The 26,392-nt window shown below is 48.0% G+C and overlaps 1 protein-coding gene across 4 annotated transcripts in view; it reads left to right on the top strand.

Annotated features, from left to right (window-relative positions):
• The window catches only part of LOC140716943 (ral guanine nucleotide dissociation stimulator-like), a 127,384-nt gene that overhangs the window by 39,350 nt on the left and 61,642 nt on the right, over window positions 1-26,392 (top strand). Inside the window, exon 1 of one of the 4 annotated variants that reach the window (XM_073030118.1) lies at window positions 15,266-15,597. The exons of 2 other annotated variants lie outside the window; for them this stretch is intronic. In XM_073030118.1, coding sequence (XP_072886219.1) covers window positions 15,502-15,597 — 96 coding nt within the window. In that variant the 5' untranslated portion in view covers window positions 15,266-15,501. Of the gene's footprint in view, window positions 1-15,265; window positions 15,598-21,688; window positions 22,081-26,392 lie in introns of those variants that run through there. One more of the 4 variants, XM_073030127.1, reaches the window with a different exon arrangement.

Here is a 26,392-nt window from a genome sequence, read left to right on the forward strand (position 1 = left end):
GAGGGTTAGGGTTAGGTTGAGATTATGTGGGCAGTGGGCGAATCAGCCCTCTTGTGCTTTTTGATCTCGTCACTTGAGATTCAGTTTCACGCGACCCTGCCACTTTGATCTGGCCCACGCCTTCATTAACCAGGTCCAACACTTGCCTTTGTTGAATCTTGTCCCTCCTGACATAGGACATCGTGTTTGTGGGGGTTTTGTAAGGGTTAATCGGGGTGTGCTTCGGGTTTGTGGGGCTGAAGCCAGGGTTAATCGGGACGTGTCTAGGGTTTGTGGGGGTGTATGCCCCTTTTGGACTTTATGGTGTGGGGATGCTTCACTGCAGCAGGCCGAAGAACGCTTGTGAAGGTTTAGGGTTAGGGTGAGTGCAGCAAAATACAGGGAAATGCTGGAGGAAAACCTGATGCAGTCTGCAAGAGAACTGAAACTTGGGTGAAGATTTGTTTTCCAGGAAGACAATGACTCTAAGCATAAATCCAAAGCTACACAGGAATGGCTTAGAAACAACAAAGTTAATGTGCTGGAGTGACCAGGTCAGAGACCAGACCTGAATCCAATTGAAAATTTGTGGCTGGACTTGAAAAGGGCTGTTCACTCACAATGCCCATACAATCCAACAGAGCTTGTGCAGTTGTGTAAAGAAGAATGGGGAAAAATTGCAGTGTCCAGATATGGAAAGCTGAAGGAGACCTATCCACACAGACTCAAGGCTGTAATTGCTGCCAAAGTTGCATCTAATAAATACCGACTTGAACGGGGTGAAAATTTATGCATGGGGTGAAAGCAGAGGAGTGGATGAAGTGGATCAGTCCATGATTGAATGGTGGAGCAGACTTGATGGGCCGAATGGCCTACTTCTCCTAAATCTTATGGTCTTACAGTCTATACCTCTTGCCCCCCTATCACTTGTAAAATGCCTTCCCCTTCTCTTAGTTCCTCCATCTTCACCACATCTGCTCTCAGGATGAAGCTTTTTATTCCAGAACTAATGAGATGTCTGTCTTCTTCATAGAAAGGGGCTTTCCTTCCTCTGCCATCAATGCTGCCACCATATGCAACTCTTCAATTTCGTAAACATCTGCCCTCACAGCATCCTCAGGCCACCCTACCGAGGATAGGGTTCCTCTTGTTCTCACCTACCACCGCACCAGCCTCTGCGTCTAGCATTAATTCTCCAAAACTTCTGCCATCTCCAATGGGATCCGACCACCAAGCACATCCTTCCATCCCCCACTTTCTGCTTTTCACAGGGATCGCTCCCTAGGCGACTCCCTTGTCCATTCATTCCTTCCCCACTGATCTCCCTCCTGGCACTTATCCTTGCCTGCAGAACAAGTGCTACACCTGCCCCTACACCACCTCCCTCACTACCATTCAGGGTACCAATCAGTCCTTTTCGGTGAGGCAACACTTCACCTGTGAGTCTGTTGGGATCATACTCTGTGTCCAGTGCTCCTGCTGTGTGTCCTCCTGTATATCAGTGAGACCCAATGCAGATTGGGAGAATGCTTTGCTGCGTACCTATGCTCCATTTACCAAAAAAAGCGGGGTTTCCCGATGGCCACCCATTTCAATTCTACCTCCCATGCCCATTCTGACATGTCAGTTCATGGCTCCCTCTACTGCCATGACGAGGCCACACTCAGGTTGGAGGAACATCGCCTTATATTCTGTCTGGGTAGCCTCCAACCTGATGGCATGAACGTCGATTTCTCGAGCTACCAGTAATGCTCCCCGTCCCCTCCCCTTCAACATCCCCTATTCCCATTTCCTCCTCTCACCTTACCTCCCCATGTCCTCCCTCTAGTGCTCCCTTTCTTCCATAGTGTCCTGTCCTCGCCTATCAGATTCCTCCTTTTATTTGTTTCACTAATCGACTTCCTGGCTCTTTCCTTCACTCATCCCCTCTCCTGGTTTTACCTATCACCTACCACTTTGTACTCCTTCCTCCCCTCCCTCCACCTGACTCTGACATCTCATCCCGATGAAGCGCCTCGGTCCGAAACATTGACTGTACCCTTTCCCATAGATGCTGCCTGGCCTGCTGAGCTCCTCCAGCATTTTGTGTGTGTTGCTTGGATTTCCAGCATCTGCAGATTTTCTCCTCTGCACTTGGGGAGTGATGCACATATAGAACAAGCTGCCAGAAAAAATTGTTGAGACAACTAAAATAATTAGATTAAAAAGGCATGGGATTATGTAGGCAGATGGGAAAGGTTTGAAGGGATGTGGGCCAAATACAGACTAGCTTGCTGGGCAGCACGGACGAGCTGGGCCAAAGGGCCTGTTTTGACGCCCTTTCTTTTTTCCTCAACCGCCCATACTCAAGAAGAGTTCTGACTCAGTATTTGTGAGGTGCTGCTAATACCGTCTGGCTGTTACTGCAGTCCTACAAGTGTTTGTGTGCCCTCTGTGGTTTCTCGTTTCCGCTTTCTCCTTTTCCTCTCTCCTCAGTCAGGAAGAACCCCATTGTGACCTTCTCTCTGACTGTGGCTGAGGCATGACTGCAGGCAGCAATACACCCAACATTAAAAAAAACACCAATGCCGGACATCTGCAATAAAAATAGAAAACACTGGAAACGATCAGCCGATCAGACAGCAGGACAGCAGGGGGGGGGGGGGGGGGGGGGGGGGAGAGAGAGAGAGAGAGAGAGAGAGAGAGAGAGAGAGAGAGAGCGCAGGGGGGGGGAGAGAGAGAGAGAAACAGAGCTGGTGTTTCAGGTTGAAGGTCATCAGAACTGGGAAAAGGAAGGTGAAGAAACAAGTTGTAGGGGGCATTGAGAACGGTGCATAGACCAGAGGGAATATCCTTTGGAGATCCCTTGCGCCCCTTCCTCTTTCACATGGGTGGAAGAGGCTCGGAGGGTTATGGATCAAATGCAAAATTGGGATTAGCTTTGATGAGGACTTTGGCCAGTATGGCTGTGTTGGGCTGAAGGGCCTGTTTTTGTGCTGTATGTATATATGACGAGGGTATTTAATGTTTCCCCCCCAAAACCAAAACCTTCGTACTCCTCCCCATTGATACAGCAACCTGTGATATTCTGTCCCTTACTCCCCACCCCGCCACCATTTTATACTCTACGTCCTGCTTCTGACCTGTCATATATTCACCCTTCTCTTTCTCCCAGCCCAGATTATCCTGATCCTTTATACCCAGTCCAGTTTTACTCTGAGCTTGTTTATCCCCTGCCCTTTTTACCACCTATCTACCTATTGCTGGTGGCGTAGCAACATCAGCGCTGGACTTTGGGGTAGAAGATCCCGAGTTTGAATCCAGCTTTCCAGCCGTGCTGGGTTGAGCATCGAGCGAGCAACTCAACCTCGTAAAAAAGAAATCTCCTGCTGCAGAAACATCAACAGCAAAAAAGTCTATGCTCTCTCATGAGTTGAAAGGCAATTCCTTTTTCTCCTATTGCCACACCCTCTTTCACCCCTGCTCCCTTTGCCCCAACCTTACCTTTCTTTTGACCCCCCGTCTAATCTTTCCCCTGGGTTAACTTGCTGCCCCTGCCACCTTTTCCTGACAACAGTGAGGGTAAATGAGGGCAAGTTTTGGAATAGGTAGCTGATTATTCTCTTATATAGGGTTTTACTGCCTCCACCCCTCCCCCAGCAACGTCTTGAAGTGCAGGAGACCGAGGGGTGATTCTATAGGGGTTTATAAAATTACATGAGGCATTGATGGGTAGTGAGAGACTCTTTCCCAGGACTGCATCGTCAGACTCTGGACAGCATCCCTTTATGGTCATGTGGGGTGGGGTGGGGGGGGGGGTAGAAATTTGAGATCTGGGAGTTTTCCGCACAGAGTGCAGTGCTGTATGGAACAAGCTGCCAGAGGAAGTGGTGGAGGCAGATACAATTGCATTAGTTAAAAGTTATCTAGGTAGGTACATGGATTGGGAAGGTCACGGGCCAAACACAGGCAAATGAGGTTCGTGTAGATCGGCACCTTTGTCAACATAGACAAGATGGGCTGAAGGGCCTGTTCAGTGCTGCATGACTCTACAGATCTCCCTCATAATGAAATGTGGAGGAGGTTACATGGGTGCCTCATGTCTTTCCAACTGCCAGGGTGTTAGACAGGCGACCTTGAACGAATGTCATAGAACAGTAGCACAGGAACAGGCCCTTCAGCCCACAATGTGGTGCTGATCCAATTAAATTAGTAATCCAATGGCCAGTAAACTGACCCCTTCTGCCTACACAATGTTCATATTTTTCCATTTCCTTCCATTCATGCGTCTATTTAAGCATCTCTTAAAGGTCCATCAATCTGAATCCGTCTCTAACACCATCCCGGGCAGCGCATTCCAGATACCCGCCACTCTGTGTTTAAAAAAAACACACCAGCCCTTCCTTCACATCTCTTTGAACCTGCCCCTCTCACCTTAGGTGCGTGTGCTCTGGTATTGCCCGTTGTAATTTATGTGGGGGAGATCTTTAACCAGAGTTCCCGGAGAATAACAGACTGGTGCAGGAAGGTCCTCAGGGTTCGTTCATTGTTGGCACAGGAGATTCTGCAGGTGCTGGAAATCTTGAGCAGCAAAACACAAAATGCTGGAGGAACTCGGCAGAGTCAGGCAGCAACAGTGGATGTTTTGGGCTGAGGCCTTTCATCGAGATTTTCCCCGAAAGGGTCTTTGCTTGAAACGTCGACTGCTAATTTCCCACCATACATTGTGCCTGACCTGCTGAGTCCCTCCAGCGTTTTGTGTGTGTTGAACTTTACTGAAGCAGTTTTAGATTGAATGAGGTATAACAATAATATCAGTGGCTCTTTGTAGGGGTGCTGTCAGATGGGATAAAGGGCCTCTTTCTGTGATTTCACTATTCAGCCATACACGAGGGGGAATTTATAGCGTTCTATTAATCCCCCAACCTGCACAACTTTGGGATGTGGGAGGAAACTGGAGCACCTCAGGGAAACCACTGTGGTCACAGAGAGAAAGTGCACAATCCACAAAACCTATAGATGGGGACGTGGACGGGAAAATGGGACTAGGATCTTGGGTGGGCCACTTTCTCAGCACGGACGAGTTGGGCTTAAGGGCCTGTTTCCGTGACCACGACCAGACCCAGCCCGGGTCTCTGGAGGGGTGAGGCAGTGGCTCTGCCTGCTAGGCCACCCCATTCTACAGCCGGGGAATCGCTTCTATAGAGGGGCAGGGGAGGGCCAAAGCTGGCAGGCGCTGCAGGCAACCAGTGCACAGTGAGATCCCACAGAACGCAGGCCGGAGTCCTTGGATTGCGCATCCGAGTACCAGGGTCTTGCCTTATCCCTTATCCAAAAGGGATATGCCTCTCCGTGCGTACCACCCACTGCTGGGTGGTGGCTCACTCCCCATAGATTATGTTGATGCTTTACTGAGGCAGAGGGCGACAGTCAGGGGAGGCCAGTTCCATGATGTGCTGCACTGCATCCAGTGCACTTTCGGAGCAGGTAGCCAAACCAATCTGCAATGCATCTGGACAGGATGCTTTTAATTTAGGGACAGGCCTTTTGTGCCATCCAGTTACACCCATGTGACCAATTAACCTACTAGCCCATGCATCCTTGGAATGTGGGTGGAAACCCAAGCCCCCGGAGAAAACCCACGTACAGTCTCCTCACAGACAGCGGGGGCAACTGATGTTGAAATGGCATTTCACTTACCACTGCTCTACCGTGCTGCCCCTTTTCCGGGCTGAATGGCATCCAGTATGGAGACATAAGACATGGAGTCTGAATGTGTGGTAGTGCATTATGACCATTGTAAGGTTGGCCAGTTTCCTCGAGCACCCGAGATGGACACAGACCCAAGACACGCACTCACACAGACATATACAAATACTCGTACAACTCACACACGGACACGCATACAAGCACATATTCATGCAAACACACACACAGATATGGACAGACACTCACTCAGTGGCCACTTTATTAGGCGATTCTTGTACCTAATATGGAGTGGCCACTAAGTGAGTGTTCATGGTCGTTTGCTGTTGTAACCCATCCACTGCAAGGTTCGATGTGTTGTGCATCCAGAGATGCTCTTCTGCACGCCACTGTTGTAACATGTGGTTACAAGTTACTGTCACCTTCCTGTCCGTCTGTACTGGTCTGCCCTCTCCTCTGACCTCTGTCACCGACAAGACATTTTCACCCACAGAACTGCCGCTCACTAGATGTTGTTTGTTTTTCCCACCCTTCTCTGTAAGCTCCAGAGACTGTTGTGCATGAAAATCCCAGATCAACAGTTTCTGAGATACTCAAACCACCCCATCTGGCACCAGCAATCATTCCACAGTCAGAATCACTTGGATCACATTTCTTCCCCCATCTGATGCGTGATTTGAACAACCCCTTGACTTATGTCTCCATGTTTTTATGCATTGAATTGCTGCCAAATGATTGGCTGATTAGATATTTGCATTAAAGAGATGTACCTAATAAGGTGGACAATGAGTGTATTTTCTTGTGGGCACAGATGGTTAGTGCACGCACACACATACACAGATGAGTCTTGGCACAGGGCAGGAAGAAGCAAATCCTTTCGAAACGGATATTCCAGCAAACAGAGATTAATGGACATAACAGCCTTCCTGCAGCAGTGTGGGAGGGGAGCAGCGGAATATTTGGATTATCCCATGGAACGTTAGTGAGTGTTTTTTTTTCCATGCGGACGTGTGGGTTTGGAGCTGAGGGGGAAATGGAGAAGAGAGATCACCGGTTCTGTGTGTCCATTACTACTTCTCAACCCAGAAAGGGGACTCTCCCGGCGATGGGGGCTCACTCAGGCAATATGTGCCCGACAGCCAGAGCAACTTTAAATTGTCATGCGTTCCTGTTCTGAGGAGCAAATCTTGCTAATAAGATCAACCTCGGACATCAGTTGACTGTTGTAATTTTGCTGCTCATAAAGATTTCACGTTTCTTCGTGACACAGGTCTATTGAGCCTATGCCAGCTCTCAGAACAACCCCCTTCCCCCAGTTATTTACCTGTTTGGACATCAGCACAGGAACAGGGTCAATGTTGTGCCTAACTAATTAAGTTATTGCAACATACAATCCGCTGGAAGAGCTCCGACTGTGCGTTGCGGCATCTGCAGTCCCTTGTGTCTCCCAATTAGGCTAATGACTCATAATTAGACTAATCATTTCTGCCGGTACATCATCCGTATCATGTGTCTGTCTCAGAGCTTCTCAAACGCCTGTTATCTCCAACACTCCTAGTGGCACATTCCAGGCACCCACCTCTCTCTCACACATGTAACTCCTCTAAACTTAATACCTCTCACTTTAAATCCTTTCCCTTTCGTATTAGACATTTCAATCCTGGGAAAATATGGCCCATCCATTTCCCCCCTCAGCCCCAGTCTCCTGCATTCTCTCTGTGTCCCTTCATGCCCTGACCAATCAAGAATCTGTCAACCTCTGCCTTAAATATACCCAATGACTTGGCCTCCATAACCATCCATGGCAATGGAATGCACAGATTCACCCCCCTCTGGGTAAAGAGATTCTGTCTCCATCTCTGGAGACTGTCAATTGACATCTTTTATATACCTGATGATTCTCATGGTTATCTTGACTATACCTCTTCCCATCCTGCAAAAATACTGGAGGATCAGAGGGATCTTGGGGACCGAGACCATAGGACGATCAAAGCAGCTGTGCAGGTTGACTCTGGTTAAGAAGGCGTATGGTGTATTGGCCTTCATCAATCGTGGAATTGAATTTAGGAGCCAAGAGGTAATGTTGCAGCTATATGGGACCCTGGTCAGACCCCATTTGGAGTACTGTGCTCAGTTCTGGAAGGAACCTCACTACAGGAAGGGTGTGGAAGCCATAGAAAGGGTGCAGAGGAGATTTACAAGGATGTTGCCTGGATTGGGAAGCATCCCTTATGAGAATAGGTTGAGTGAACTCGGCCTTTTCTCCTTGGAGTGATGGAGGATGAGAGGTGACCTGATAGAGGTGTATAAGATGATGAGAGGCACTGATCATGTGGATAGTCAGAGGCTTTTTCCCAGAGCTGAAATGGTTGCCACAAGAGGACATAGGTTTAAGATGCTAGACAGTAGGTACACAGGAGATGTCAGGAGGAAGTTTTTTTACACAGAGCGGTGAGTGCGTGGAATGGGCTGCCGGCAACGATGGTGGAGGTGGATACGATATGGTCTTTTAAGAGAGTTTTGGATAGCTACATGGAGCTGCGAAAAATAGAGGGCTATGGGTAAAGCCTAGTAATTTCTGTGGTAGGGACATGTTCAGCACAACTTTGTGGGCCGAAGGGCCTGTATTGTGCTGTATTTCTATGAAACTTCTAAAATGTTTTCAGTGTGGGCCTTCATGGTAGTAATGAGAAGAGAGGTGGCGGGAGTCCTGAATGATGGATGCCGTGGTGGGAAGGGTTGTGCCTTTGATGGAGCTGACAGCACTCCGCGATCTCTTGTGCTCCTGAGCATAGGATGAGCCAGCCCAGGCTGTGATGCAGCCAGTAGGAATGCTCTCCTCCGTACATCTGTAGACAAACTTTATACTGTAAATTTCACTCAAGCTCTGCCGTAGAGCTGGCGTTCCTGGGCGCGCCTCCAGCTTCCTATCGCGTGTCAGAGTGTTTCAGCGAGCCAGAGAGACGGACACAATATCCAGAAGGAGGAGGGGGATTCTTTTCGACACCCGGAAACATAATCGGGATCTTCCTGGAAGCTGTTCAGCCGCACAGCGGAGTTGTGACATGACTCCGGTGGAGCGCTTTTCCTACACAGTCTTTGAACACAGTGCGGCCATTTCCAAGGAACCTTGCTTTTAGGGGAAGTTCCTCGGTTCGTCTCTGTTCAGACAAAGTTCTGCTCTGACCGGCCGGAAACGGTGCATCAGTGCCCAATCAGCTCACACGTAATCAATGTAAACACCCACGGCCGAGTTACCTTTTGATCTTGAGGAAGTGTAAGCCTCGATCTCGAATCCTCGCACTACATTTAACCCTTTGTAGCAACACGCACAAAACGCTGGTGGAACTCAGCAGGCCAGGCAGCATCGATGGAAAGAAGTGAACAGTTTGAATGTGTTTGCTTGGGTTCCCAGCATCTGCAGATTTTCTCGTGCTTGTGGTAACCCTTTCAACCCTGCTTCCAGCCTGTAGCTCGCTCTGGACAGCCGTCATTTTGGATGGTTTAAGTTCAAAAGCTAATTGCTTCATAGGCACACATCCAAACGGGGTATAAAATGCCCGTTTTTGCAGCACCACGGTGTTACAAGACAAGGCCAAACATAAACTAACGTAAACTTAAGTTAACATAAATTATATGTAGCTTGCAGAGTGCAAAGTAAATATAACAATACCTGTGCATTAAAATGATATTGAGAGAAAGAAAATACAATATCCAAGGGTGACCTATGCGTTTGAATCTAATCAAGAGATTCAGGGGATTTGTATATCGATTAACAGCAGATCACAGGCTGAGATCTAATTGAGGTTTTAACGCATTAATATAACGCATTAATCCAGGGTAATGGATACCCGGGGGTGCGTTACAGGGAGATCTAATTTGGTGGTTCAGGATTAGATAGACTCAGTGGCCGCGTTATTTGGTATACAATGCAGGTATCTAATCTGCCAATCCTGTCTGCAACTCAATGCATAAAAAACATATAGACATGGTCAAAAGTTTCAGTCCTTGTTCAGACCAAACATCAGAATGGGAAGGAAATGTGATCTAAATGCCTTTGATTGTGGAATGATTGTTGGTGCCAGACAGGGTGGTTTGAGGATCTCAGAAACTGCTGATCTAGGATTTTCACGCACAAGTTTCTAAAGTTTACAGAGAATGATGTGAAAAACGGAAAAAAAACACCCAGCAAGCGGCTATTCTGTGGGCTGAAACTGATTATTAATGAAAGATACCAAAGGAGATCGGACAGACTGGTTCAAGCTGACAGGAAGTTTACAGTAACTAAAATAACCATGTGTTACACTGATGTGCAGAAGAACATCTCTGAATGCACAATGTGCCAAACCTCAAAAGGGATGGGCCACAGCAGTAGGAGGGCACACACATACACTCAGTAACACACACAAAGCCCTGGAGGAACTCAGCCGGTCAGGGACATCTATAGAAATGAACAAACAGTCGATGTTTCACATTGGGACCCTTCTTCATGACTGGAAAAGGATCGGGAAGATGCCAGACTAAAAAGATGGGAGGAAGGGAAGAAGGACTAGTTGGAAAGTGCTGGGTGAAGCCAGGTGGGTGGGTAAGGTAAAGGGCTGGAGAAGAAGGAATCTGATAGGAAAGGAGCATGGATAATCAATGGAAGACAGGGAAGAAGGAGGGGCACTTGATGGAGGTGATAGGCAGGTGAGAAGAAGAGGTAAGAGGCCAAGTTGGGAATGGAAGAAGAGGGAAGGGGGAGGGAAAAATTACCGGAAGGAAAAATTGATGTTTATGCCATTGGGTTGGAGGCTATCTATACAGAACATGAAGTATTGCTCCTCCACCCTGAGAGTGGCCTCATCTCGGAGAAAGAGGCCATAGACTGACGTTTCAGAAATGGAATGGGGATAAGAATTAAAACAGTTGGTCACGAGGAAATTCCACTTTTGGCAGATGGAGCAAAGCAGACCCCAACTTATGTCGGGTCTTGCCAACGAAGAGGAGGGTGCGTCTGGGGCACCGGGTACAATCGACAACCCCAACAGATCTGCAGGGGATGTGTTTCCTCACCTGGAAAGACTGTTTGGGGCCCTGAATGGAAGCAAGGGAGGAGGCGAATGGGCAGGTGTAGCACTTGCAGGGCTAAGTGCCGGGGGGAGATTAGTGGGGAGGGACAAATGTTCAAGGAAATCATGGAGGGATCTTTGCGGAAAGCAGACGGCCGTGGGGGGGGGGGTGGGGGTGAGGTAAAGATGTGCTTGGTGGTAGGATCCTGTTGAAGGTGGTGAAGTTCTGGTGAATGATGTGTTGGATGCAGAGGGTCAAGGGGTGATAGATCTATCCCTGATAGAGGAACTCTATCCCTGTTAAAGTGGTGGGAAGATGGGGTGAGTGCAGATGTTGAGGAAATGGAGAAGATGCGTGTGAGGCCAACATCAATAATGGAGGAAGGGAAACCCTATTCGTTGAAGAGGCAGGACATCTCTTGCCTCTGACATCTCTGATGTCCTGGAATGGAAAGCTTCATCCAGGGAACAGATGCAGGGGAGACAAAGGAACTGAGAACATTTTTACAGGAGAAATTGTGGGAAGAGGTATTATCAAGATAGCCAAGGGAATGGTAGAATTATAAAAGATGTCGGTTGACAGTTTGTCTTCAGAGATGGAAACAGAGAGATCGAGAAAGGGGAGAGAGATGTCAGACATGGACCAAGTAAATTTAAGGGCAGGGTGGAAGATGGAGGCAAAGTTGATGAAAGAGTGCATGAAGCAGCATCAGTGTAGTGCAGGAAGAGTCGGAGCATTACCGGGGAAGACTTGATACATGGACTCTTCTATGTAGCTAATGAAAAAGCAGGCATAACTGAGGCTCATGCAGCTGCCTGTGGCTACTCCTTGTGTTTGGAGAAAGTGGGAAGACCTGAAGGAGGAATTGCTGAGGGTGATGAGCAAATGGATGAGGGTGGTGGTGGAGGGGAACTGGTTGGATCTTGCACTCAGATCTATAGTGGCCACTGAGTGTACGTATATCTAATGATGGATTTCTGGGAGCCAATTCCAGGCTGGGATCTCAGCTAGTTTGGCAGGATTTATATTTAAACCTAACCTTAAACCAAACCCGAAAGGATGCCAGGTAGTTACAGGCTGGGATCTAATGTGTTCAGATGGATTACATGTAGAGTGATAAACATCTTGCAGAGAGTTACAGGCTACGATTCCCCGTTCTTTTCCCCCATTGGAATTCGAATTGGTTTATTATTGTCACATGTTCCGATAGTGAAAAGCTTGTTCATACAGATCAGATCATTGCACAGTGCATTGAGGGAGAACAAATTAAGACAACAGAGTACAGTGTAAACTGTGAACAGCTCCAAAGAGAGTGTGGTGCAGGAGCACTGAGGTATAAGATCACGGTGAGGTAGATTGTGAGGTCGAGAGTCCACCTCATCGTACTCATGAACCATTCAATAGCCTTGTAACAGCAGGGTAGAGGCTGCCCTTGAGCCTGGTGCTGTGTACTTTCACATTTATATTTTCTGCCCGATGAGAAAGGGAAGATGCCACGGCAGTGTAGTGGTTTGTGCTACGCTATTACAGCTTGGGCCATTCCCGAGTTTGGAGTTCAGTTCTGGCGCCGTTCTGTAAGGAGTCTGTACGTGCTCATTGTGGAGTGTGTGGGTTTTCCCAGGAGCTCTGGTTTCCTCCCACAGTCGAAAGATGCAGTGGGTAGGTTTACTGGTCATTGTAAACTGTCCTGTGATTAGATTAGGGTTTGTTGGGGTTGTGGTGTTGCTGTGGGGATCGTGGCTTAGAGGGTCAGACAGGGCCTACTCCGTGCAGAATGAATGAATCAATCAATATTAAAAGGAGAATGTCCAGGTAGAAGGCTCTTCGATTATTCTGGCTGCTTTACAGGGGCAGTCAGAAGCGGAGCAGAGTCCATGTCTGGTTTCCATGATGTGCCGAGCTGTCCCCACAGCCCCCTGCAGTTTCTTGCGGTCCTGGGCAGAGCAGGACCATACCAAGCCGAGAGGCTTCCGGGAGGGTTGCTATGCTCCAATTTCACCTCTTCCTCTTTAACCATTCTTACACACATCACACTTCCTATTTGTGGCTTCCAAGTCCGGGGTAGAGATACAGACTGGGACCGCTCCATGGGAAACCATTGCATCATTGTGGCCTGCTCTCTGGCTGTGAGTTGACCCCAGGAACCAGGGCCAGAAGCCCTCCCCACGGTGACTGACTATTTCACTTGGTTACCCAGGGAGTGGTCCCAGTCCATATCTAGCTCGGCCCGGGAAGGGATGACTGTTTCTGCAGCCACACTCTGTCGTGACCTCGGGCTTTTCTGCTGCTGCATGACTCTGCCTGTTCTGTGCCTGCTCTTGACAGTAACAGTGTGAGATAGCAAATCTAGCTAGACGTGTCCTATCTGACCAAAGCTGCAGCCTCTGGGGTTGATCGTCATTCTACATGATGCAGGACGGGGTCAATCTGTCCATCAAGTGCATAAGTGAAAGGGCACAGAAACAGATTCTTTGGCATAGGAGGTAGAGCCACAGCCCTTCAGCACCAGAGACCCAGGTTCGATCCTGACCTCCGGCACTGTGTGTGAAGTTTGCACGTTCTCTCTGGGGCCGTGTAGGTTTCACCCAGGTACTCTGGTTTCCTCCCACAACCCAAAGACATGCAGGTCAGTGTGTTCACTGGCTGTTGCAAATTATCCCCTAGTGAGGGGTAGAATCTGAGCTAAGTGATGGGAATGTGGGGTGAGTGAAATGGGATCACTGTAAAAGAATGGATTGATGGTTGGCATTAACTTGATGGGCTGAATGGCCTGTTTCTCTATGACTGACATTTACATAATCCTACATTTAAACTTGCTTTATTCTCCCCACTGTGCCGTTAAACTCACTTCATACCTCACCCACGCCCTAGAGTCCATTTACCCACCCGACCTGCATGTCGTTGGGATGTGGGTGGAATCCGGAGCACTTGGTGGGGAAAACTGCAGGAAAAACATGCAGACTCCACACAGGGTGCAGTGGAGGTCGGGATCGAACCAGGATCCCTGGAACAATGAGGCAGTGGCTCTGTCCACTGTGCTACTGTCAAACTTTCAGGGCTACACATTTGATCCCTAAATGTATCTTACCTCTTGTGAAGTCTCCTTTGCTGCTCCCGATGGCTTGATGCTGACCTGGGAGATGGGCCTTTGCCTTTCCAGCTGGATGTCAGCCCCTGACAGTGCAGCACTCCCTCAGCAACCCCTCCCCCAGAGGAGGCCAGGTCCTGCTGAAGACTTACCTCGAGGTGAGAGTTACTGCCTACCATACCGTGACAGCTCCCTGTGAGTTCCTGGAATCTCCAGTGATCGAGAGAAAGATTGGGGCATTGCACACAAAAGCTGGAGGAACTCGGCAGGTCAGGCGGCATTTACGGAGGGAGAGAAACAGACTGAGACTGAAGGGTCTTGGCCTAAATGTCGACTGTTCATTCCCCTCCATAGACGCTGCCTGGCCTGCTGAGATCCTCCAGCATTTTGTGTGTGTTGCTCCAGGTTTGCACTATCTTCTGTCTTAGGAGGTGACATTGTGGTGTCTGTGGGAGACCCCTGCCTTCTGCATCCTTTCAGTGAGGTGTGGGCATGCTGTGATGGCCATGCCAGCAAGACAAAACTTGTGGGCCTCTCGGTACATTACCTGTGACTTGGTTCGATTCAAACTATACTTTCCACGCTATGTTTCAATGTGATTTCGGGAATGAAGAGGTTAATATATGAGGCGTGTTTGGCAGCTTTGGGCCTGTACTCGCTGGAATTTAGAGGACTGCATGGGGATCTCATTGAAACCTATCGAATGTTGAAAGGACTAGATAGGGTGGATGTGGAGAGGACGTTTCCTCTGGTGGGGGTATCCAGAACTATAGCCTCAAAATTTTAGAACAGAAGTAAGGAGGAGTTTTTTTAAAGTGGCGAATCTGTGGAATGCTCTGCCATAGACTGTGGTTGAGGCTAATTCTGTGGGTATACTTCATGCGCAAGTTGATAGATTCCTGATCGGTTGGGGCATCGAGGGATGTGGTGGGAGGGCAGGTGTATGGGCTTGAATGGGATCTGGGATCAGCCATCATGGAATTGTGGAGCAGACTTCCGATGGGCTGAATGGCCTAATTCTGCTCCTATGTCTTATGGTCTCATGGTACATGTGACAAATAAAGCTAATTTTAATTTTTGATCTGCACAGCAATCTCCAGCAAGTTGTTGAATGAAAGTGACTAATTGTCCAGGCTGGGTCACAGACGGATGCAGCACAGAGTCTGTACCACTGCTCTCACTGTCTGCCCAGCTATTTGAGTGTTTGCAGGGCTCGATGTCAGGCCAGCCTGGGCTAGAATGATAGCATCGGGGCACTGTGTTGCAAACCCACAGGCAAGGTGGCCTGGATCTGAGCAGCTGCCTCTCCGGAGTTTCAGACTGACTTCCTTCCCACCCCAACCCGAGCAGTTCCTGTTTCTCGATCTTTGCCTGTGGTGACTTGCCCGCTCCCTGCTTTGCTCGGTCTCCTCCAGCTTGGCGGAGCTCGGAGCCTCGCCCACCGACCCCAGGCCTCGGCTCTCCCAGTGACATCCCTGGTTTCCTGGAGCTGGCCCCTGCGCAGGGAAAGCCCCTCTCCCGACGGGCTGCTGTCAGCTGGATTCAGAAGCCTGCAGGTTCTTCTTTGACAGAGGAAGCTGAACTATTGGGGTCATGCTGAGTCCGTGTCTCCAGGACTCCTGCTCCCAGGCGACCTCGCACAACCCGCCAGCCGACGAGAAGCTGCTGTAGTTCGTGCTTGGCCGCACACAAGGCCAATGGACGAGGATGAGCTGAACGTCAGGGCTTGTGGTCTGATCTGGTTTTGCAAGGCCAGTGAGATGAGGACACAGTGGTACTGCCCCCCAGACTGGGTAAGTGGACTCCAACCGCGGTTGTGGGTGGAGGCTCGGCGGTCGTCAGCAGAAGTGCTGGGAAGGTCCTTCCCATTGTGATTCAGATTCAGGTTGGTTTATCTTCACGCACACCAGGGAGGGGCAATAAAATTCCTTGTTGTGTGACGCTCAGAGCAATTGCAACTGCAACACTACCTTTTTGAAAGCATTGAAAGCACTACCTTTTCAACTTGAGGCACCCAAGTACAAAGTGATCTGTCTAATGTCACTGAATCTCAGTACGTGTGGTAGTAATAAGCCAGTTCCCAAATTCTAACATCAACGTAGAGCCAGTGCAGTGACATTCCCACCGGTCTTCGAGCTGAGAGGTCCCAGGTTCGAATCCGGCTGGTTCCCTGCATGCTTGAGCATCGAGCTAGCAACTCAGCCTCGTATAAATACCAGTGTAATCATGGTAAAAATGACTCACTAATATAAACAGCGATGAGCGCGATACAATGGAACGGTTCCCTCCATGGAGGCTGCCTGACCTGTTGAGTTCTTGGGAGCTGATATGATTCAGCATCTCTTGTGCAGTGCAATGCAGTTTGAGTGTTTGCAAGGCTCGACGTCTGGGCTAGAATGATAGCATCGGGGCACTGTGTTGCAAACCCACAGGCAAGGTGGCCTGGATCTGAGCGGCTGCCTCTCCGCAGTTTCAGACTGACTTCCTTCCCACCCCATCCCGAGCAGTTCCTGCATTGCAGTTTGCAGTGCAGTGTGACGCAGTGTTAAAAAGAAATGGCAACTGCTGGGTCAATGAGAGAGTAAAGAGTCTGCGAACGTGGCAGCACCACCAGGGAGGACATGTTGCGGGGGGGTTGGTCTGACAGTATTGGGGAAGAAGCTGTTCTTCAAAATCAAAGTCGAACTTACTGTCATCTGCACAAGTGCATGCATGCACGGGTGCTCTTACTGCCGCAGTATCAGAGGCACATAGCACATCAAAGGCAATGTTCACAAGCACAGCATAAATTAGCAACATCCTTTATATAAATGATAAAAGAAAGAACATATTAGAACCTCACAAAACAGACTCCATTGAAGTGCAAAGCAGTGGAAGTGCTCATGATGTTGCTATACTGGGGCAGTGATTAGGGTCACACAAACAATGCTGGGGGAGCCCAGCATCGATGGAGAAGAGCAAAGAGATCTCAGTCCGAGATCCTTCATCAGGACCGTTTACCTGAAATGTCGACTGTTTACTTTTTTTTCCATGGATGCTGTTGGGTTCCTCCAGCATTTTGGGGGTGTTGCTTTGGATTTTCAGCATCTGCACCTTTTATCGTGAGTGAAGGGAAGCAGCTGTTCTTGAACACGGTGTACCCCCTGTACCTCCTGCTTGATGGCAGTTGTGAGAGGGTGGCAGGTCCCAGATGTTGGAGGTCCTTGATGACAGATGTTGCCTTCTTGAGGTATTGCCTCCAACTGATCCATCCAGTGGCGAGGAGGGACGTGCCTGTGATATATTGAGCTAAGTCCACAACTCCCTGCAGCTTCTCATGTTCCTGTTCTGGAGTTTGGCCACCTGGGCTTTCAAGCTTCCGTGTGTTTTCCAGGAGGTGGAAGAGGTGGCAGTTAGGGTGACACAGTGATGTGGCGGTTAGTGCAATGCACTGCAGAGCAGAGCTGTAGGCTCAATTCCCACCACTGTCTGGAAGGAGTTTGTACGTTCTCCCCGTGACCTCTCACATTCCACAGAGTGCGGGCTTGTGGGTTAATTGGTCATCTGGGCGTAGTTGGACAGTGTGGGCCCTTTGGGATGGAATGGCCTGTGACTGTGCGGTATCTCTAAATAAATGTGATAGAAAAGAGAAGAAAGGGAATGGCCAGGTTGCCAGGTCGTAATGATACTGTTTGCCTTCCTGAAGGAGTGAGAAAAGTAGGTAGAATTCCCTCTATGTTGGAGTTCTCTTTCCCAGGGAGCTCGGGAGAAAGTCTCACTGCATAAACTCTAGTTGGACAGGGACAGGTCTCTAATTCTCCTGCAGTGTCGATAGTTGGAAAGGCTGACCAGTGGAGGCAGACAGTTGTGCATGTATTGATGGGCAAAAGGGAGAGGGTTTAGGAGTGTGACTAATTGGACTTTGCTATTGGAGGATCAGTCAGTTGAATGTGCACCCCCCGACCAGGGGGCCATAAAGCCACAGAGCCATTCAGCACGGATACCGACTGACCGAGATGCCCATCTAAGCCAGTCCCGTTTGCCTGCTTTTAGATCATAAGCTTCTAAACCTCTCCTACCCATCTAACCATCCAAGTTCCTTTTAAATATCTGCCTGCACCATGTCCTCTGGTAGCTTGCTTTATATACCCACCACACTCTGAACAGAAAATGTTGCCCAGTGAGGGGTTTAGAATTTGTCAGCTGGAAAAGCTCTGGGGTCCAGTCTGTTACAGCACAGTTTGGCATGGTGTCCACTTATCGCGGGGAAATACTGTCCTCCTTAAAACCTCACAATCCCACTGGCACTGCCTGTTAACATGAAGCTTCCCCCCCCCAGCCCTGCCAACCATTCGCCAACAAATCCTGCAGATAGGCTTGGTGTTAATCATTTACTGATTGATCGGTGACCATTTCCCAGTTGTAAATACTGTGGATTCTGGTTAACACACACAAAACGCTGGAGGAACTCAGCAGGCCAGGCAGCAGCTATGGAAAAGTGTACGGTCAATGTTTCAGGCCGAGACCCTTCAGCAGGACTGTGGATTCTGCTTAATTGGGACACAGCAGGACCAGAATATTTTGGTCCAATTAAGCGACTGCTCCAATTAGCTGAAATTCCATTGAAATAGTTTAAAAAAGTATAAAAAAGGCAAACTATCATTAAACTGAATAACAAATTATGTATTAAAATAAAATACAGAACAAATCAGATCTTGATCAATACCTCTACAGTACTATAAAACTATGTATTAGTTCCTAATAGTTACTGATGGGGGCATTCATCCAGAGTATCTGTACGCTGCCATGTTCTTTTCGATTGACTATAAATACAAAATCAACACATGCACCTCGTGCAGATAACGGTCTGACTTCATACAAAACTATTGATGATTGTGTCCTCTAAATCTTCATTTTCAATAGACAGTAGGTGCAGGAGTAGGCCATTCGGCCCCTTCGAGCCAGCACCGCCATTCACTGTGATCATGGCTGATCATACACAATCAGTACCCCGTTCCTGCCCTCTCCCCATATCCCTTGACCCCGCTATCTATAAGAGCTCTATCTAACTCTCTCTTGAAAGCATCCAGAGACTTGGCCTCCACTGCCTTCTGGGGCAGAGCATTCCACATATCCACCACTCTCTGGGTGAAAAAGTTTTTCCACATCTCTGTTCTAAATGGCCTACCCCTTATTCTTAAACTGTGCCCTCTAGTTCTGGACTCGCCCATCAGTGGGAACATGCTTCCTGTGTCCAATCCCTTAATAATGTTTCAATCAGATCCCCTCTCATCCTTCTAAATTCCAGTGTATACAAGCCCAGCCCCTCCAATCTTTCAACATATGACAGTCCCGCCATTCTGGGAATTAACCTTGTGAACCTACGCTGCAGTCCCTCAATAGCAAGAATGTCCTTCCTCAAATTTGGAGACCAAAACTGCACACAATACAACTTTGTTGTAACATTCAAGATGATTGCTGATACGTTCAAATTCTTTGTGGTTCCTGACTTGCTGAAGTAGTGAAATTCTTTCGTTTTCACTCATGGCCCTTTCTGCCGTCTTCAAGTCTGAATGCTTGAAAATGTGGTGAGCACAACAGTTCCAAATTATCTTACTGCTTACTTCTTGCCAACTATCAGACACAAAAAAAATCACTGCTTTTTTGAACACAAATGTACACAACTGACGCTATTTAAAAATTAATCTCTCCAAGCACTGTGTACTGTGGACTGGTCAAAGAACACTGAGGCTGTCTACAAGAAGGGTCAGAGCCGCCTCTATTTCCTGAGGAGACTGAGATCCTTTAACATCTGCCGAACAATGCTGAGGATGTTCTATGAGTCTGTGGTGGCCAGTGCTATCATGTTTGCTGTTGTGTGCTGGGGCAGCAGGCTGAGGGTAGTGGACACCAACAGAATCAACAAACTCATTCGTAAGGCCAGTGATGTTGTGTGGATGGAACTGGACTCTCTGACGGTGGTGTCTGAAAAGAGGATGCTGTCCAAGTTGCATGCCATCTTGGACAATGTCTCCCATCCACTCCATAATGTACTGGTTAGGCACAGGAGTACATTCATCCAGAGACTCATTCCACCGAGATGTAACACTGAGCATCATAGGAAGTCATTCCTACCTGTGGCCATCAAACTTTACAACTTCTCCCTTGGAGTGTCAGACACCCTGAGCCAATAGGCTGGTCGTGGACTTATTTCCACTTGGAATAATCTTACTTAATATTTAATTATTTATTGTTTTATATTGCTATATTTCTACACTATTCTTGGTTGGTGCGACTGTAACGAAACCCAATTTCCCTCGGGATCAATAAAGTATGTCTGTCTGTCTGTCTGTCTGTCTTAACAGCCATGCAAGTGCAGGCAATTGAAGCTACCGGTAGTTAGAAACTAGCAGCACTCTCCTGTCCCAATTAAACTGTATAGTGTCCCAAATAAAGGAAGGGAATTGTGGCTATTTCATTCTGATTCAGTTTTTGTTCTTTAGTGGTTGTCCTAAGTAAACATTTGCCCCAATTAACCGGAATCCACTGCAGTTACTATTACTCAGTTGTCTGCAGAATTCTGCTTCTCAGCTCAAGAAACAACAGCAACAGTCTCTGTGTACAGGGTTGCCATGACGACAGTCAAGGCTGGGATGTGGGAGGAGGGACATGCTGGATGTGAGTCCCTCCCTTGTTCAGTAGGAACTGACTATCCACACACTCTGAATCAGGCTGGCTACCACTGACTTATTTATAAAATGCTATTTAATTTATTTCTTATTGTAACTTAAAGTACTTTTGGATGTCTTGCACTGTACTGCCGCGGCAAAGCAACAAATTTCCCATCATAAAATCAGAATTGACCTTGTCATTGACTACTCAAAATTTGTTGTTTTGTGACAACAGTACTGTGCAAAGTATAAAATTGGTATAAATTATATTGTAAATAATACAAACAAAGGGAGTAATGTGGTAGTGTTCATTGCTTCATTGGCCACTCAGAAGGCCCTTCCACCCATCATGCCATGCTAACCCTTTAGACGAAGTCCTCTCTCTCCACTACCGTCTTTATCTTCCTTAAACCTGAAAGTTCCCTCCTCCTCAAATAGAGACCAGCTCCATTTTTCAAGCAATAACATAATTGCCCAGTGGGAGGCCATTCAGCCCATCGATATTGTGCCAGCTCATCAACCTCATTCATGAAGTGATTTCCCTGCTACCTCACTCTCGCACTCTAGATTGATTCTGCAGCACTAAGGGGCCACACAGCAGCCAGTGAAGCCACCCACGTGTCCCGCTCCCCTCCTTGGGCAGGAAGCTAGAGCACCCAGGGGAACCTGCGGGGGTCCCAGGGAGAAGGTGCGGACGCACATACAGTGCAGAATGATGCCGTTAATGTGGAGGATGAGGGGGAGAGGTGGAGAACAGGGTTATTGAAAGAAGTCTAAGAGGGAGAGAGATGATGAAAGAAATGCTGTGTGTATGTTCGTGGGTATCTGTGTGTGTGTGTGTGTGTGTGTGTGTGTGTGTGTGTGTGTGTGTGTGTGTGTGTGTGTGTGTGTGTGTGTGTGTGTGTGTGTGTGTGTGTGTGTGTGTGAGAGAGAGAGAGAGAGTTAGTTTCTGCACCTTCTCCGAGAGGAGATCAGGAGAAGATGAACTAAAGTTGAGATGGAGAGAAATGAAAGAAACTGAGAGAGGGACAGTGAAAGAACTTTGGAGAGATGGCGAAAGAAAGGCGCGAGAGGGGTAAAGAAAGTGAAGAGAGAGGGAGGGAGAGAAGGTGAAATTAAATTCAGAGAGGCTGCAGGCAAAAAGTTGAGAGGGAAAGAGACAAAAGGTAGTTTAGAGAGAGAGAGCAAAAATAGGATGAAACAAGGAGAGAGAAAGAGAGAGAGAGAGAGTGAAAGGGAAGGAATGATAATGAGGGGGAGAATGAGTGGCGGAGGAACTGAGAGGGGGATTATGCTGGAGTTGTTGCTGTTTCGGAGCCGCGCTGGAATCTGACACGGGCTCATTCCCACAGGATTATCCGATTGGTTTGGCCACATTGCCTGGCCCATCCCTGGGCTGACGGAGGTTCCGGTGCAGGGCTGTGGGGGGAGGCTGGCTCAGGTGTGTGTGTGTGTGTACGTACTGCGCCTGCAGGCTGTACTAGGTTGTGTGCGGTTTGCCAGACGATTCTGCCTGCCGGTGTTGGGAGTTCTGGGAGTGTCCTTCAGCAGTTGTAGAGCAAGGTTTGGTGGCAGGAAACTGCCCCTCCGGTAATGAAGACGCGCTGGTATTGCGAATTCCCCAGGGTAAGTGTGCACTGTTTCTCTGAACTCAGCCTGCACCGCACAGTCCAAAGTCTTACAGTTAACTATTCTCTGTCTTCTCCTTGTCTGTGTCTGTCTGTCACATCTCGCTCTCTCTCACACACACATAACGACACACGATTAAGTCTGAGTGTTTACTAACACCACGGGCATGATCTTACTCCAGTGAATATAGGGCAGCACAGTGGCGCAGCAGCTGTGAAGCAGGGGGGGATCAGGTTCCATCCCGGCCTCTGCCGCTGTCTGTATGTAGAGTGTGTGAATGCTGAAGGTAAAGGAGCCGAGGGCACAGTCTAGAATAAAGTAGCGCCCCTATAGAACTAACTTACTGCCCGTTATGCCGCTGGTGTTTAGGTCCTCCGTCTCCGGGTTTCTTTCATTGTGTCAGCAGCTTTCTCTCAGCTTTGTCACTCATTCGAGTCCCGGGTGGAATTCCGTCACGCTCAGCCGTAGAAGGATTCTTCATTGCTGTTCCTGTAACGATTTTGTTTTCCCAGTCAGCTTTGTTCGCCCAGGGGTGAACATCGAATCTGGATGATCGGTGGACCACGCTTACTCTCGCCTCTACCCTTTACACTCCCTAGACTCTCTAGTCTGGCATGCGCGACCTTACCAAGAGCCAATGCCTGAAGCCCTGACTCCAGCCAACATTGTTCTCTGGGTCATTGAGGCACGCAAGCCTCCAAACCACGACAGAGTTCTGGTCCTCTTGGAGGTTTAGAACGGAGGTGATGAGGAATATCTTTTGCCAGCCTGTGGTGAATCTGTGGAATTTGCTGCCTCAGACGGTTGCCAAATTGTTTGGGTATTTAAAGAAGAGATTGCTAGGTTCTCTGATCTAGACAACCATAACAGAGATTGAATATCAGGGGTTGATAAGTTCTTGATTGGTTCTTGAGCAATGTATTGTTATGGGGAGAATGGGACATGAACATCGATTTCAACTTCCTGTAAAAAAAACATTTGCTTCCCCCTCCCCTCTTCTTCCATTCCGCCCTCTGGCCCCTTACCTCTTCTCAAATGCCTATCACTCCCCCGGGTTCCCTCCTCTTCCCTTTCTCCTATGGTCCGCTCTCCTCTCCTATCCAATTCCTTCTTCTCCAGCCCTCTACCTTTCCTACGCACCTGGCTTCACCTCTCACCTTCCAGCGATCCTCCTTCCCCTCCTCCCCCACCCTTTTATTCTGGCATCTTCCCCCTTCCCTCTCAGACCCGAAGAAGGGTCTTGGCCTGAAACGTTGAGTGTTTATTCATTTCTTCCCGACCTGCTGAGTTCCTCCAGGATGTTGTGTGCAGTGTTTTGGATACCCAGGATCTGCAGAACTTCTCATGTTTGAAAATCAGACATGATATAATCATGAAGTAATTTCACGATTGCATAGAGAAGCAGATTGGTCTGCTCCCGAGTCCTTTGCAGTAGAAGCGATCTAACCAGTTTAATTAGTTTGGTCCAACCTGTGGTTAAACCGATAATGAAAGGCCTGACTAATCCCTTCCACCTACACAATGTCCAAATCCCTCCATTCTCTGCACATTCATGTACCTGTCTAAGAGCTTCTTAAATCTTTCTACCATTTCTGCCCCTACCACAACCCCATGCAGCACATTTCAGGTACCTACCTCTCAGCTTCCCCCCGCACACCTCCTTTGATGCCCTCAAGTATTGGGCATTCTGACCCTCGGATGAAGATACCAGCTGTCTACCCTATCTCTGCCGCTCATAATTTTATAAACTGCTATCAGATCACTCCTCCACCTCTGCCACCCCAGAGAAAACAACCCAAGTTTGTCCAACCTCTCCGTATTGTTCCTACACTATAATCCAGGCCACATCTGGTAAACTGCTTTATCCTCATCCAAAGCCTCCTCACCAATCCTGCAATGGGGCAACCACAACTGAGCACAATACTCCATGGGGCTTTTATACAGGAGGTGTCCCCAGCTCGGTCACCGGGCCGCGGACCCTGAACGCCTCCTGGGCACTGCAGGGCTGAATTTACTGGGAGTGCACATTTGAAAGACGGTCAGCCTGCAGCTTAAGGAAGGGGTTGTCGGAGAAGGTGACCAGGCAGGAGCAGCTTCATAATCCAGCTTCTTCCAGCACCGTTGTCCTGGATTGGAAAAAGGCAGGGAATATCTGATTGTAGACTTGAGGACGGGTAATTTGGGAGAACACACACCATTGAGGGGTCAGCGCTGGAAAGAGTGGGCGGCTTCAAGTTCCTGGGGGTCAACATCTCAGAGGATGGCTTTGAACATTATTGCCTGCCTGCAGAGCCTTTCTCTGTAACCGTAACACTTTATTCTGCATTCCCCTATTCTTGTTTCCTTTGTACTGTTATAATGAATCAATCTGTTTGGATATCATGCAAAACAAAGGTTTTCACTGCAATAGTGTGGCATTAATATATTAATTTATCAAGGATTCGAGGGGTATGAGCTAAACAAATGTAAATGAGACTAGCTGGGTTAGTATGGATGAGTTGGGCTGAAGGGCTTGTTTCCATGCTATTTGACTTTATGACTCTCTGACTCATTTAGGGATGGAGAATAGGGCACAGGCCTCATATGGAGCCAGTGATCATTAATGGAGAATGTGTGGAGCAGGTCAAAACCTACAAGTATCTGGGAGTACAGTTAGACGAGAAGCTAGACTGGACTGCCAACACAGATGCCTTGTGCAGGAAGGCACAGAGTCGACTGTACTTCCTTAGAAGGTTGGCGTCATTCAATGTCTGTAGTGAGATGCTGAAGATGTTCTATAGGTCGGTTGTGGAGAGCGCCCTCTTCTTTGTGGTGGCGTGTTGGGGAGGAAGCATTAAGAAGAGGGATGCCTCACGTCTTAATAAGCTGGTAAGGAAGGCGGGCTCTGTCGTGGGCAGAGTACTGGAGAGTTTAACATCGGTAGCTGAGCGAAGGGCGCTGAGTAGGCTACGGTCAATTATGGAAAACTCTGAACATCCTCTACATAGCACCATCCAGAGACAGAGAAGCAGTTTCAGCGACAGGTTACTATCAATGCAATGCTCCTCAGACAGGATGAAAAGGTCAATACTCCCCAATGCCATTAGGCTTTACAATTCAACCGCCAGGACTTAAGAACTTTTTAAAAGCTATTATTAATGCTTTTTGAGATAGTGATTAGATGCATATCATATTTTTACTGAGTTAAGTATTGTATGTAATTAGTTTTGCTACAACAAGTGTATGGGACATTGGAAAAAAAGTTGAATTTCCCCATGGGGATGAATAAAGTATCTATCTATCTATCTATCTATCAGAGGAGCATACCAGTCTATGTCTGTGTGCCAGTATGGTAGCGTAGTGGTTAGCACAGCGCTTTTGTTACGAACCCCGTAACTGGATGTCTTACCAGCAAAGATGGTAGTGTCCGTTGGTGTCTGGTGATACTATTTTCAACAATATTTATTAGCAAAAATATACAAAATAATATCAATGCGAATATACAGAGAATATATGTTAGCAATACTAAACCTAAAAGTGCGGGTATAATAATAATCACTAATGAAACAAGCTCTATCGTTGTCTAGGGGATAATGAATTGTCAGATGGAAATATAAAGTTCAGTTCAGTTCATGCAGGCTGCGGTAGTTGTTGATCGCAGTGTTTCAATTGTTGGAGAGAGAGAGAGAGAGAGAGAGAGAACGTGCGAACAGTAATAGCTATTATCTTGCCAACCTTCCTTTACGATTTTGATCCGTCGATGCGTTGTTGTTGCTGTGGCCATTCACGTATGACCCCTCCGTCCTTTAGCTAGACTGTTCTTCTGTGGTGGCCTCGTCACCCAGGCAAGGGTGGACACACACACAAGCCCCCACCGGTCTCGCTACAAAACACTGTGAGTTAAAATTTACCGACCCTTCGTTTGCTCTCCGGTCTCCCACCCTGTCTCATGGGGGTTCTGATGCTCACTAGCGTTTCTCCTGGTGCGTCTGAGGGGTGTTACCCCAGACCTCACTTTTATCCCCACTCACGGGGTCTCAGGTGTCAATCAGGTTAGGGTGATGTAACCCATCAAACCAGCCCACTCTGGTTGCTCCCTGAGGGGTTTCAATGAATAGAACAGTACCAAGTAAACAATCCTTCTCCAAAAGACAATAGCAGTAATCAATGGTTCCGTTCCTTTTTTGTTAGGAGGAGACATTCCACCTTAGCTGTGCCTCTCTCTCATTAACTTACATGAGCTGTTATCAATAACAACTGCCCTGGCAGAGTCCCTTTTGTCTCTCTTACTTCCTTGATAACAGCATCGAAATAGTAGTGATTTGCGATT

The sequence above is a fragment of the Hemitrygon akajei genome, chromosome 2 (genome assembly GCF_048418815.1).
Source record: "Hemitrygon akajei chromosome 2, sHemAka1.3, whole genome shotgun sequence".
NCBI lineage: Eukaryota > Metazoa > Chordata > Chondrichthyes > Myliobatiformes > Dasyatidae > Hemitrygon > Hemitrygon akajei.